Below are 10,728 nucleotides of genomic sequence, written 5' to 3'. Positions count from 1 at the left end.
TAAATCGGAAAACAACTTTATAAATTCACAATCAAACTCCAGAGCTTGTATGTATGCAAACCTATGATTTGATGATTTCATTTGTCACCTGTCACCAGCAAAGGGAGCCCTCTGTGTTTCAGAGGTTTTATTCTGCTTAGTTGTGTAAGGGTGGGGCAGCAGGTGTTGTGGCGGTTAGCACTGTCACCCAATAGTGAGAAAATCCTGGCTTGAATCCAAGCTAAGTTCTTTCTGTGGACTTTGCATGTTTTCCTTGTGCTTGTGTTGGGTTTTTCCCCAACACTCTGTCTGCGTCATGTGATGATGACTAAATCGTGGTGTAGGAGTGTGTGTGTGTGGCCCTGCAATGGACTCAAACCCTGTTGGGATAGGCTCCAGCTAACTTCCAATCTTGCAAAAGTATTCGTGGGAATTAACGATGCATGGAGGATGCTTAGGGCTTTGTTCAATTGCCCAGATGGATCAAGGCTTAAAATTTAAATCTTCTCATTGGTAAACCGTCCACCTGCTTTATTTATTTAGTTTTGAAGTTCTGTTTCTAACCCTTTGAGTATGACGTTTTGAGATTTAAAAGCAGCCTTTCTTATTTGGACTCTTCCAACCTTAAATCCGCCAAGCTCCACAGGTGCATAGACCGTCTAATGGCACAAGTCATGCATTTTGTCGTCAAGAATTTTATCATTTTAAAGAAAAGAATAAAAAAAAAGGACAATTGTTTCAACAGCTGTGACTGTGTCTCAAACTATTTTTGCTTCATTTTCCATGAAATATCCTTTCAAAGTATTTCCTTTTAGCTATAGTTTACAAAAATGTAGATGATCCACAGAGGGATTTCGTTCTGTCTTGCTGTATAGTTTTGTAGTTGAGTGTTGAATCTGTGAATACAGATGAGACAGTTCTGCCATTTCGACCATCTGTCAGCCCACCCCCCTTTCTGCATGGACTCCTTTCCGGATGACCTTACTATCCAAGAGAGTGACTTGGAACTCATTAGAGAAATTAATAAGCTGGGAGTAATTACATGTCCATCAAAAAGCTGGCACTTCAAATCTTATTTCTTAGGTGAAAATATCTGTCCAGCTATTTGTCGTGTGGTAATGCTGCCCTCCAATTAGCTCAATGAAAATGTTTTTATCACTTAAGTTATATACCAAACTTCCAGTCCAGAATGTATAATTAGTGAGAAATTATTGCTACAAATCTTTTTATTTCCCACAACCCTGATACATCTTTTCAGTAGTTTCTTTTAGGCCTCACCTCACACTTCCTACACCTAAAATGGTATCACAGTTCAGGAAAAGGAGCAAACAGCTGTTTGCATTCCCCGTGACAGAGGAAGAAATGCAGATTTACCTTTGTAATACAAGTCTTGACCTATATGTAAACAACTAGACACACCCATGGGATTTTCCTTTTCCCACAGGTGTCACAAAGCAAAGCCAAACATTGAGCTTAAGGCTGTGTCGTGCTCGACACAGACAAAGTACAAAAGCCCGACCTTTCGACTTTGTTCGGCTAAAGCTGCCATCTCCTAACATTTAAAACAAACACAGGGTGGTGAAAGACAAAGACTGAGAATATGGCATGAAACCCGGCATCTAGTTTCATCTGAAACAAACGTAACTGCTACAAAACCTGAGAATGCTTCATCAAAAATGTTTATTAGAGTTCAGGCAGCATAATTACATTTGATGTTTTTACTAGAAAAAAACATGGATTTCAGTTTTGTTGTTAATTCTGTAAAAGACGACATTAGTTTGGCTGAGCACAACATTCAGATGTCAGATTCATTTGGCAACAAACTTTGTTTAAAAGAAGTTTTCTGTAAGACAAATAGAAAAATGCGTCAGGAAAGGCCGTTTAGTCAGCAGAGCCCCAATGGTGAGGCATCCTGACAAAGGCAGCAAAGCGTCATCAGTTTACCAAAAAAAAGGCCATAAATTCAGCTGTAAAGATGCAGAACTACGGGCCTCCCTATAGACTGAGTGCATGTTCAAATCCAATACTTTAACCAAAGAAAGATCATTAGCCCTGCTTGCTCCCTTTTGATTAGTACCATTAAAAATGCACTTGGTGATCAACATATTGGTCAGCTATTAATTATTAGTGTAGTACAATACAACGCAAATATGACAAAGAAAAAAAATAATACATTTACATGAAGTGTCTTTGTTTTTTTAAACATTCTATTTAGGAAAAGAGCTCTGAGTTTTCTAGCTTAAATTATTTAGCTAAAACAAGAGTTCAGCCATTTTTCTGAGACCTTAAATCCACTGACATCAATCTTACAGCTTCAAAATGTCTGAGTGGACTTCAAATGAGCCCAAACATAAGCATTCTCCATTCTTTTATATGCATTCTCCTCCAACATTCTTCTTTAAGTTCTCGTTTAGCAAAAATTTGCAAATAACAATTAGTTTTATTTTCAGATACAAAACGGTACAAAATGAGTTAGTGCAGCTTCTTCTCAAGACTAGATTTGACAGCTTACAGCTTACCAGAAACTATCAGGACTTAACTTTTCTTTCGTGCTGTCAATTTTGTACCAAACATGGACATTTTAGATTTTCAGTACCAAATTCACAACAGCAAAAAAAAAAAAAAAAGAAAAAGAGTTATAAAAAGGTTAAGACACTTGAATTTAAAAGGCAATTAAATTCATTAAATTCTGCATTGAATTTGTAATGTTGTGTATCCAAGCATGTTTGTGCACGATGAAAAGACAGAGAGAAATCGACAGAATTATCATCACAAGAGTTGCAGGAAAAGCAGAGGCAGTATTTGGGCTCCTAGAACGTTCTTGCAAAATTATAGCACAAAAAAAAAAAGGAAATTAATGTACATGTACATGGTCCCCATCTGTGCAACCTCAGACGGCGCCTGGGTGGAGAGTGTGACCGGAGTCTGAAGCAGCTCACATTTTATTGAAACAATCCTTGGCGTTGGACCACACTTGGATTCCCTGAAACCATTGATTAAAAATGTGATTACAAAACATGAGTACAAGTCAATGTTTGTATTGAAAACAAAAAGATGTGCGGAAAAGAGTGGAAGGCCACACCTTCTTACACATGCTGATCTGCATTATTGCGTAACTGATTAGTGCTTCACGCAAATCTTTGTCTTTCTGCTCCTTGAAGCGTTCAATGTCCTCCCATGCAGCACTTACAAAATCTCTGATGACCAGAAGACCAAAAAACAAGGCATCGGTAGACATCTTTCACAGAAGACAATGGTATTGACTGCAGAAAAACTAAAAAAAAACAAAACACTATTTGTCTGATCTAAACTGCCTTTTTTTCTAGTTCCTCCTTTCTTATGAATGAAGTTTATGTATTTTGTAAAGCCAGTGTTAGTTGAATCCGTTAAGGTCTGACTGTTAAACCTACCGGCACTCGGTGTTCTTCTCCATCACTGCTTCCACCCCCTCTTCGATGCTCTGTTCTATGGCAGATAGCCTGCTCTCCCTCTGTTCCTGGGTCTCCGAGCCAAACAATTTACTGGTCATTCCCTTCAGAGAGAAGACCCGTACCGTCTGCACACACACACAAACACGCAAATGAGCTTCGTTCCTTTCATTTGATCTCTCAAAAAAAAGTTTAAAAATAACAAGTTAGCCACCTACCCTAGATATCTGGATTCAGAAAGTGAGAAAAGTCTTTCAAATGGAAAGACTAACTTTTCTTTTAAGACATCAAATGCAAAACTTTAATGTAAGATGGGGCCCAGGAAAATCATTGATACTGTCATCAGCTTGATAATACCTCTAGCTAGTCAAATGCTGTTTAGATTTTATATTTCTGTTTAAGGTGAAGAGTCTTATAGTAATTCAACTTCCTGTGTGTATCCTCGTTCGAATGGACCCACTGTATTCAGGTTGATTATTGTGGAAACCATGGAGACAACTGTGTGTAATGCTCTGTTGCAAAAATTTGAATAAAACATAAGTTCTAAAAAAAAATAAAAATAAAAAGTTGTCCTGCCAAATACTGCATTGCTACGGTTTGACAAAAACATGCTCTATTTCTGTGCAACACCTATGTTTTTGGCCAGCTTAAGGCAGAATTCAATAGTTTGCCGTTTAATTACTTATTCTGAATTAATTTTGCTTTCCACTAAAAAAAAATGCTTTGTGCATAAAAGCCTGTAAGGCAGTCATAACTGACCAGGTTAAAAAACACAAAGACATTTAACAAAAGAACTAAACTTGATATTAAAGCGAGTCCAAACACAATTTGCTGTCTTTCATAGACTGTAAGAAAAGATTAAAAATCAACTTACAGTTAGAACCAGTTCATAAACAGGTAGTTCTGAACAGAAGCTAAACAAGCTAAAAACAAATCCCAGTTGCAAAGATAAAATGTTTAAAAGCTGCTTTTTAAAATACGGTTTAGACTGCAGAGGTCGATGCCGTTAATAGGCCGAGTCCCTGCTTTCATGCAAAAGTATGAAGACGGTGTTAGAGTCACACAGAATGTGCCGGAGATGCTCTGTTACCCCAGTCACCAGCTCCTCCTTCTGCTGTTTCTTGTAAGCAAGGTCCTGAGATGCCATCTCCAGCTCATACTGCATCAACTCGTGTTTCTTACAGACTGACCTTAAAAACACAGATTCAAACATCTTAAAACGGCATCTAAAAGTGTTAATACTGTTTGGTGTGTAAAATAAATAAATATGACGCCAAAAAAGTTTTAATTTGAAAAAAAAAAAAAAAAAGTTTCCGAAAAATCAAGTAATTTTTTTAAAGAGTAGATAGTAGAAATTTTTAACCAGTGAATTAATAGTCACTGCTGATAAATAAACAGCTAAATTCATAAAATTTTTGTGTTATACACTGTAGTGTTTTCATAAAACACAGGTGGCTACTTATTTAAAGCAAGTGGGACTGAATAAAAAAAAAAAAAAATACTGGAATTATTTAACGTTCAGTTAGCACATTAAACTTCACAGCTTCATTAAAAATAATATAGAATATCAAAAATGTATTAAACCTCTGGTAGAACAAACACCACACTTTTGTTCATAGGCTCCAACCTATAAAAACCCAGTTTAAGACCCAAACTTGAAGCAAACACACCTATTGAATTAAAGCCTGACACATCATTTACCTGACTGCATCAGTGTAAAAGAGATATTCTTTCAGCTGGTCCGCATAGTGCTCCTCTTCTTCCAGAATGTCATCGATTGAAGCAGCATACCTGCAAACAGGAAAGCAAAAACAAGCTTGTAGGTAAACCATTGTCCATAATGTTGTATTGGAAAGGCTCAAAGGCTTCAGGTACAGCGGTTGAATAATTCAGCATTAACATTTCCCCACTCACGTGTCCATGTGATGGCCTGCACTCTGCAGCCCATCTCCCATCTCTCTTTCAATAGCACTCCACTCACTGTAGGGATGAAAACACATCTCCTTTTCTATTTTCCCTCCGCAGTGACAGAATAATGTCTGTTCAGCAAGCAATTCGCACCTGAAAACTCTGCCGTAGTTCCCATGGACCTTGTAAACACCATACAGTCTGTCTGCAACACGCTGGAATAACAATGAAAGGTGTTTTCTTAAAAAAAAGGCAAGTGGTTTTTTTAAGACTTTATTCATTTATCGAACAATAAAACTGACAGAGGAAGTTAAAGGGTTTCCTCACACCAAATGGGTTACAGGTATGTTTTAAATCATCATAGCCACAAAAAAAGACGACCAACCAAAGACTTAACAAATAAATAAAACAAAAGACTAAAAAGGGTTTTTCTTCTTTATAATTGACATTATGACAGCTGACAAATTACTCCTAAACCCCTTGTGGTGGCCCAACACGGAAAGATGTTGAAAGTGGCAGCGTGTTCGTACATGCTCACACTTACCGCTCTAACCCTGAGTAGCTGAGAAACAACCGTGTTCAACTCGTCACTGTACTGTTTGAGTGCTGTGAATCGCCTGTAAAGCAACACAAATGTCAATAATAATTTCTTCCCCCACAAATGAGCAATTTCTGCGCTATTTTGTGAGCCGCAGTAGTAAAACTAGCAACTTTGATTGTTTTTAGTGGTCATATAAAATGTTCTGAAGCTGAAATACCTACTTGTCTGGGTTTTTGACTCTCAGCATAGCACTCACTGACTTGAGTCTGGAGTCCACCTAGTGGAAAGAAAGAGTAATTACATCACTGGAGCTGTGATTTGAACAATGAAGCCTGGTGCAGTGTTTTATGGGAATGTTAATATGAAGAGATCGAAAACAATTTAGATAGAAATTGCAGATAAATTAGGAACTATTGTTTTTAGATGATAGGCATAAACAATCGCTTCCATACCTTATCTTGGAAACCAGTATCCAAAACCGCCTCCCTCCATCCTTTTTCCTGAAGTAATTTTACAAAAAAAAGAAAGAAAAGAATGATGTAAATTATGATTTATTATCCTAATATCAACATAAAACATTGTCAAAGCATGCCAGTTAGCAAATGAGAAAACAGACGTTTTCCAAAAGTCTACAGGATTACTGTCTGTTGTGGCTTATTCTTCCTAATTCATTGTGCTTTGGTGGACATTCGGCTCATTTAGTTTCCAAGAAAACTCCAGTAACCTTGAGACAGTTTCACAATTTTTGAAGAGAGATCCAGTTTTTCAAAAGATTGTGATGCTGTTTTGAGCTCCTGTCTAACCAAAAGTATCAAAAGCGAACAACAGTAGATGTATTTCACATATTAGTCAAAATGTCAGTGTAATCCTGGGTTATTGTGAACTCAAGCATCTTTGCCTCTCAAGAGGAAAACTCCCAGCATCATAGTAGCAACTGTAGTCTTACAATTAAAACCTCCTAAATCTTTTCCAAGCAAAATCCTCAATGATACACATAAACTTTTAATTTCAACAGATAAAATGATCCATTTTAAAAGCACATCTCTATGTTTTAAAACGTTTAGCTGTTGATGTACTGCTTGGTAAAGTTTTTTTTTTCTTTTCTTCTGACCATCCCAGGCTGGTTTCTTTGGGCTTTGCCTACAAACCTCCGTGAGAAAAAGGAAGAAAATTTTGTCATTGGAGAGAACATGATGTGATGCAACACGCAGCAGGAAGTTTTCCAGACCAACTCTGCGCCGCTCGACAAAGTCTGGGTCCAGGTTGTCGGCTGAAAGCTTGTGCCACACAAATTCAGCCTGAGTGAGACATCAAATCAAAGACATTTTTAGACAGGACGTTTTTGTTTTAGGAGCGAACAATCCCATTTTTATTTGAATCTATGAACATGGCTTACTCACCCTTTTCTCTGGCAGTGGGGGGATAATAATAAAGGGGTAAGTGACCAGGAGGTAAGTTCTGAGCAGCTCAAACTCACTGTAGCGTCTCCACAGAGTGTCAGGTGCAGCTGGTGTACCTCCTTCTGTGACAGATTCAGCTGGTCTGCGTTTGGGCGCATGGACAGAAAAACAAATGTTCTTTTATTTTATTTATTTTTTAATCAGGGCTTGAACAGGTCTTTTTAAGTCAAACTCACATATTCCAAAGGTCCATTTGAAAGTTCTTCCAGCTACCTACTGTAACTGTGTCCAATTATATATCACTCTTAATAGATGTGTCCAATATTTAATCACAAAGCCGTTTTTTTTAAGGAATTTTGGTAAAAGAGAACTACCACGGATTAGAAACTATGTGATTTAGTGGTAAATTTAGATTAAACAAAAACACAAAAAAGGTTTTTTTTTTCAACAATCTTAAGTACTTATTTCAAACTTTTATTGCTTTTCAAACCTTAGAAATACATATTTAAAATTTAGGCATTTTATGGATTTTATGCACAGAAACTAAGGAAACACAAGAAAACAATGATTTTTTTTTAATATCTACACACACATAGAGATGTCTGTTTTCTGCTTCTTGCAAATGATCCAAAAAGTATTTTTTCACAATAAAAGTCTAGATTATCAAGCCAGAGACTGCAACAGCAGCATAACTAGAAAACTCTGTTCACAGAGATAGGATTTGCATACATGTTATAACACAGCTGAATAGAAGTATGGTTGTGTGGGAACAACATGCTGTTTACCATTATTTATTCTAATAGCTATATTTATCAGACTTTGATGTGAGAATTCATGTAAAAATATCTGCAGAGCCAAGTATTAAACTTAATGGGGAAAAAATGATGCAAGACAAACATGAATAGAGCTGGATGCTGGGGAATTTCTGAATGCACTATTGAATTTACCAGCATAATGTTTGTGTACCAAACACTGTCTAGATGTGTTTGACATATTTAAATGTAGGAAACATGGTCATGTAAATGTGCACTCGTTTTACAGGTGACACTCCCTGGGACTCAGAGGATCATGGATTTAGGGAAATAATTCTGTTTTAAGTCTTTAAAAATGTATCAAACTGTAAGATAAAGTTTAATCTAACAATTGTGTGAAGCTATAAAACAGGAAGTCATTGATTTTATTTATTTTTTTTTACTTTCACAGCTGATTTTTGACTTGATATTATTGCACTGAATAAAAAAAGATCATAGTTAACATGTTTTACTCTATTTTCTTTTCGTTTTTTGTGCTTGCAAAGATGCACTACCAAAAGAAAATTGAAGACATGTATTAATTAAAAAGATTCGATTAAGCAGCACAGAATCCCAATTTTTCAGTCAAACAGACTAGGTGGGCATTATATACACATTGAGGAAACACAATTTGCATTTTTAATGACCAGCCTGTATTTTTCTTTTTGATTTAAAAATATATAATCATCATAGTTATTAAGATTATCTTTTTACGACAGTTGGACTGTGCCAAACAGCCTAAAATTACAAATACACACCAAAAATATCACATCTACATTGTACAGTCTTCTTGAAGATAATATTACAATGTCAACAAACACAAGTCTATGAAAAGCAGTATTTCTTTATTCCCCCACAATGTCAGACCTACCGGAAAGCCAATGAGCACAAAGTAACGTTGATATGCAGCACTGGATATATATTACATCTGCGATCTGCAATGACAGTGAATCGATGGCCTCCTACCGTATTTCTATGAGGTAGACTGTGTAGGTTTCCTGCATATTGACGGTGTTCTTCCCTGTTCTCTTTTCAGCCTCGGCCACATTTATCTCCATTTTCTTTAGCAGAGATGTTCCTCTCTCCACCATCTACAAACCCGAGACAAAAGAAAACAAATATAAGCCCACTAGTCCAAAATGTGCAGCATTTAAAAAAAAAAAAAAAAGTGTTCAACCCATAAGACATGAATCAAACTTAACTTTTAAACCAACAAACTGCTTTTTTTTCCCCTTTTTAACTCTGGATATTCAATAATAGCAATAACAAATTCAATTTTTGACTGTTTTTCAGAAACAAAGTTGATCAATTCATGTCAAATTAAAAGTGAAATGGTGCCGTGAGTTTGTAAATATACATGAAACCTGTATTTGGGCGAAAAATAATCTGATTCGATTTGAAGACGTAGTTTCTGAAGAGCGGCAGTAATTTATCCGAACTTTGCCTCTGGGTTGTGGGTGGGACTGTAGGCCTGCCCTCATTTCCCCTCATCTATTTGTTTACATGAACTCCTGCTAGCTTACAGCCCCTCACAACCCCAAACTTAACATTACTACTGGTGCAACAAAAATGGTGAGCAATATTGGAGCTATCCAGCTTTGAGCCAGATGTCAGCTCAGACGAGGAAAACAAAAACGTACATGGATCTATTATTTATATAAATAACTTCATCCTGAGATTCACGCTATGAGGACACGATAAAAACGCCAAAACCAAGATTTTCATTGAGGGCGTTTAACGCAGCTTTGCTTACAGACAGACACGCCTTTCCCCGTTTTATGCACTCGGACAAAATCAGACAAATGTTTTTCACATCACATCGATACTTCACACATTGACATTCAGTACAGTATTGCTTGTTTTGCTATAGAACTCAGAAGTTACGCTCCGGTTTAAGAAAACGCTTATTTGCAATGTAGAAGACATTAGAGTAGTCCATTAAGTTCCGACTAGCTATCAAGAAAGCTAACCTAAGCAGTAACTTATAGTTGTTGAAGTTCAAAGTAAAGTTACGCAAAAAGATCACTTTCGTATTTTGCGACTTTCACTTTACAGTCCAGGAAGCCGAGACAAATAGTTCAGTTAAATTCGTAACAATAACATAAAACTGAAACAGTGCTTTCTTAGGTAAACTCTCTGAATGCTAAATTATGGTACAACTAGCTAACTTTAGGCCGTATTTGGAAGTTTTTTACGACAGAAAGGCTCCTTCCAATTGCAAACTTGTCTGATGCAGGAAATAACCAAAAGTACGACCGTGTTTATGATGTTGTTCTCTGACTCCGTTGAAGTAATGTCGGTGTTGCCAATCACGGCTACTTCTTCGCTACTTCCAGAGTCTGCCATGATCATCTGACCGCCTCGCTGCTGTCAGCTGAGCTGGCAGAGCAATGCAATGAAGCCTCCACCACGCGCATGCGCATTTGAGTGGGAGCTTGGCATTTAAAAACAGATTTTTAAAAAATCTTTACCGGTGATTGAGAAACTATGGGCAATTAAATGAAATGAAATGAAATGAAATGAAATGAAATTAAATGAAATGAAATTAAATTAAATTAAATTAAATTAAAGTAAATTAAATTAAAAAAAACGTATCTCTGACCAATTTTTTTGGACAAATCTTATTCAGAACACACAATACAAGACATCCCATTACTGGTGCAAATTAACTTGAGTAGAAT

The 10,728-nt window shown here is 36.6% G+C and overlaps 1 protein-coding gene across 1 annotated transcript; it reads right to left on the bottom strand.

The window, feature by feature from the left end:
• Positions 1-1,640: 1,640 nt before the first annotated feature.
• On the bottom strand, positions 1,641-10,464 carry snx4 (sorting nexin 4). Its single transcript, XM_004081704.5, has 14 exons — positions 10,304-10,464; positions 9,014-9,138; positions 7,257-7,398; positions 7,005-7,154; positions 6,309-6,356; positions 6,078-6,133; positions 5,860-5,932; positions 5,469-5,530; positions 5,322-5,387; positions 5,109-5,198; positions 4,498-4,597; positions 3,390-3,535; positions 3,062-3,176; positions 1,641-2,962 (listed from the first exon to the last, which is right to left on the bottom strand). Exons 1-14 carry the CDS (start codon positions 10,397-10,399, stop codon positions 2,915-2,917), a joined length of 1,317 nt encoding a protein of 438 aa, XP_004081752.1. The 5' UTR covers positions 10,400-10,464; the 3' UTR covers positions 1,641-2,914.
• Positions 10,465-10,728: the final 264 nt, after the last annotated feature.

Source organism: Oryzias latipes, chromosome 21 (genome assembly GCF_053564925.1).
Source record: "Oryzias latipes strain Hd-rR chromosome 21, Olatipes_Hd-rR_3.1".
NCBI classification, from domain to species: Eukaryota; Metazoa; Chordata; class Actinopteri; order Beloniformes; family Adrianichthyidae; genus Oryzias; species Oryzias latipes.
The sequence above is the reverse complement of the archived record's forward strand: the minus strand, read 5'-3'. Positions and strand labels throughout refer to the sequence as shown.

Bases quoted from the DNA above. Each gene is read 5' to 3' on its own strand.
- snx4 (XM_004081704.5), bottom strand. From the start codon at position 10,399: ATGATCATGGCAGACTCTGGAAGTAGCGAAGAAGTAGCCGTGATTGGC. The intron at 6,134-6,308 runs GTATGGAAGCGA...TCTTTCCACTAG, and splicing joins ATACTGGTTTCCAAGATAAG to GTGGACTCCAGACTCAAGTC. The intron at 5,388-5,468 runs GTGCGAATTGCT...TCATCCCTACAG, and splicing joins AACTACGGCAGAGTTTTCAG to TGAGTGGAGTGCTATTGAAA.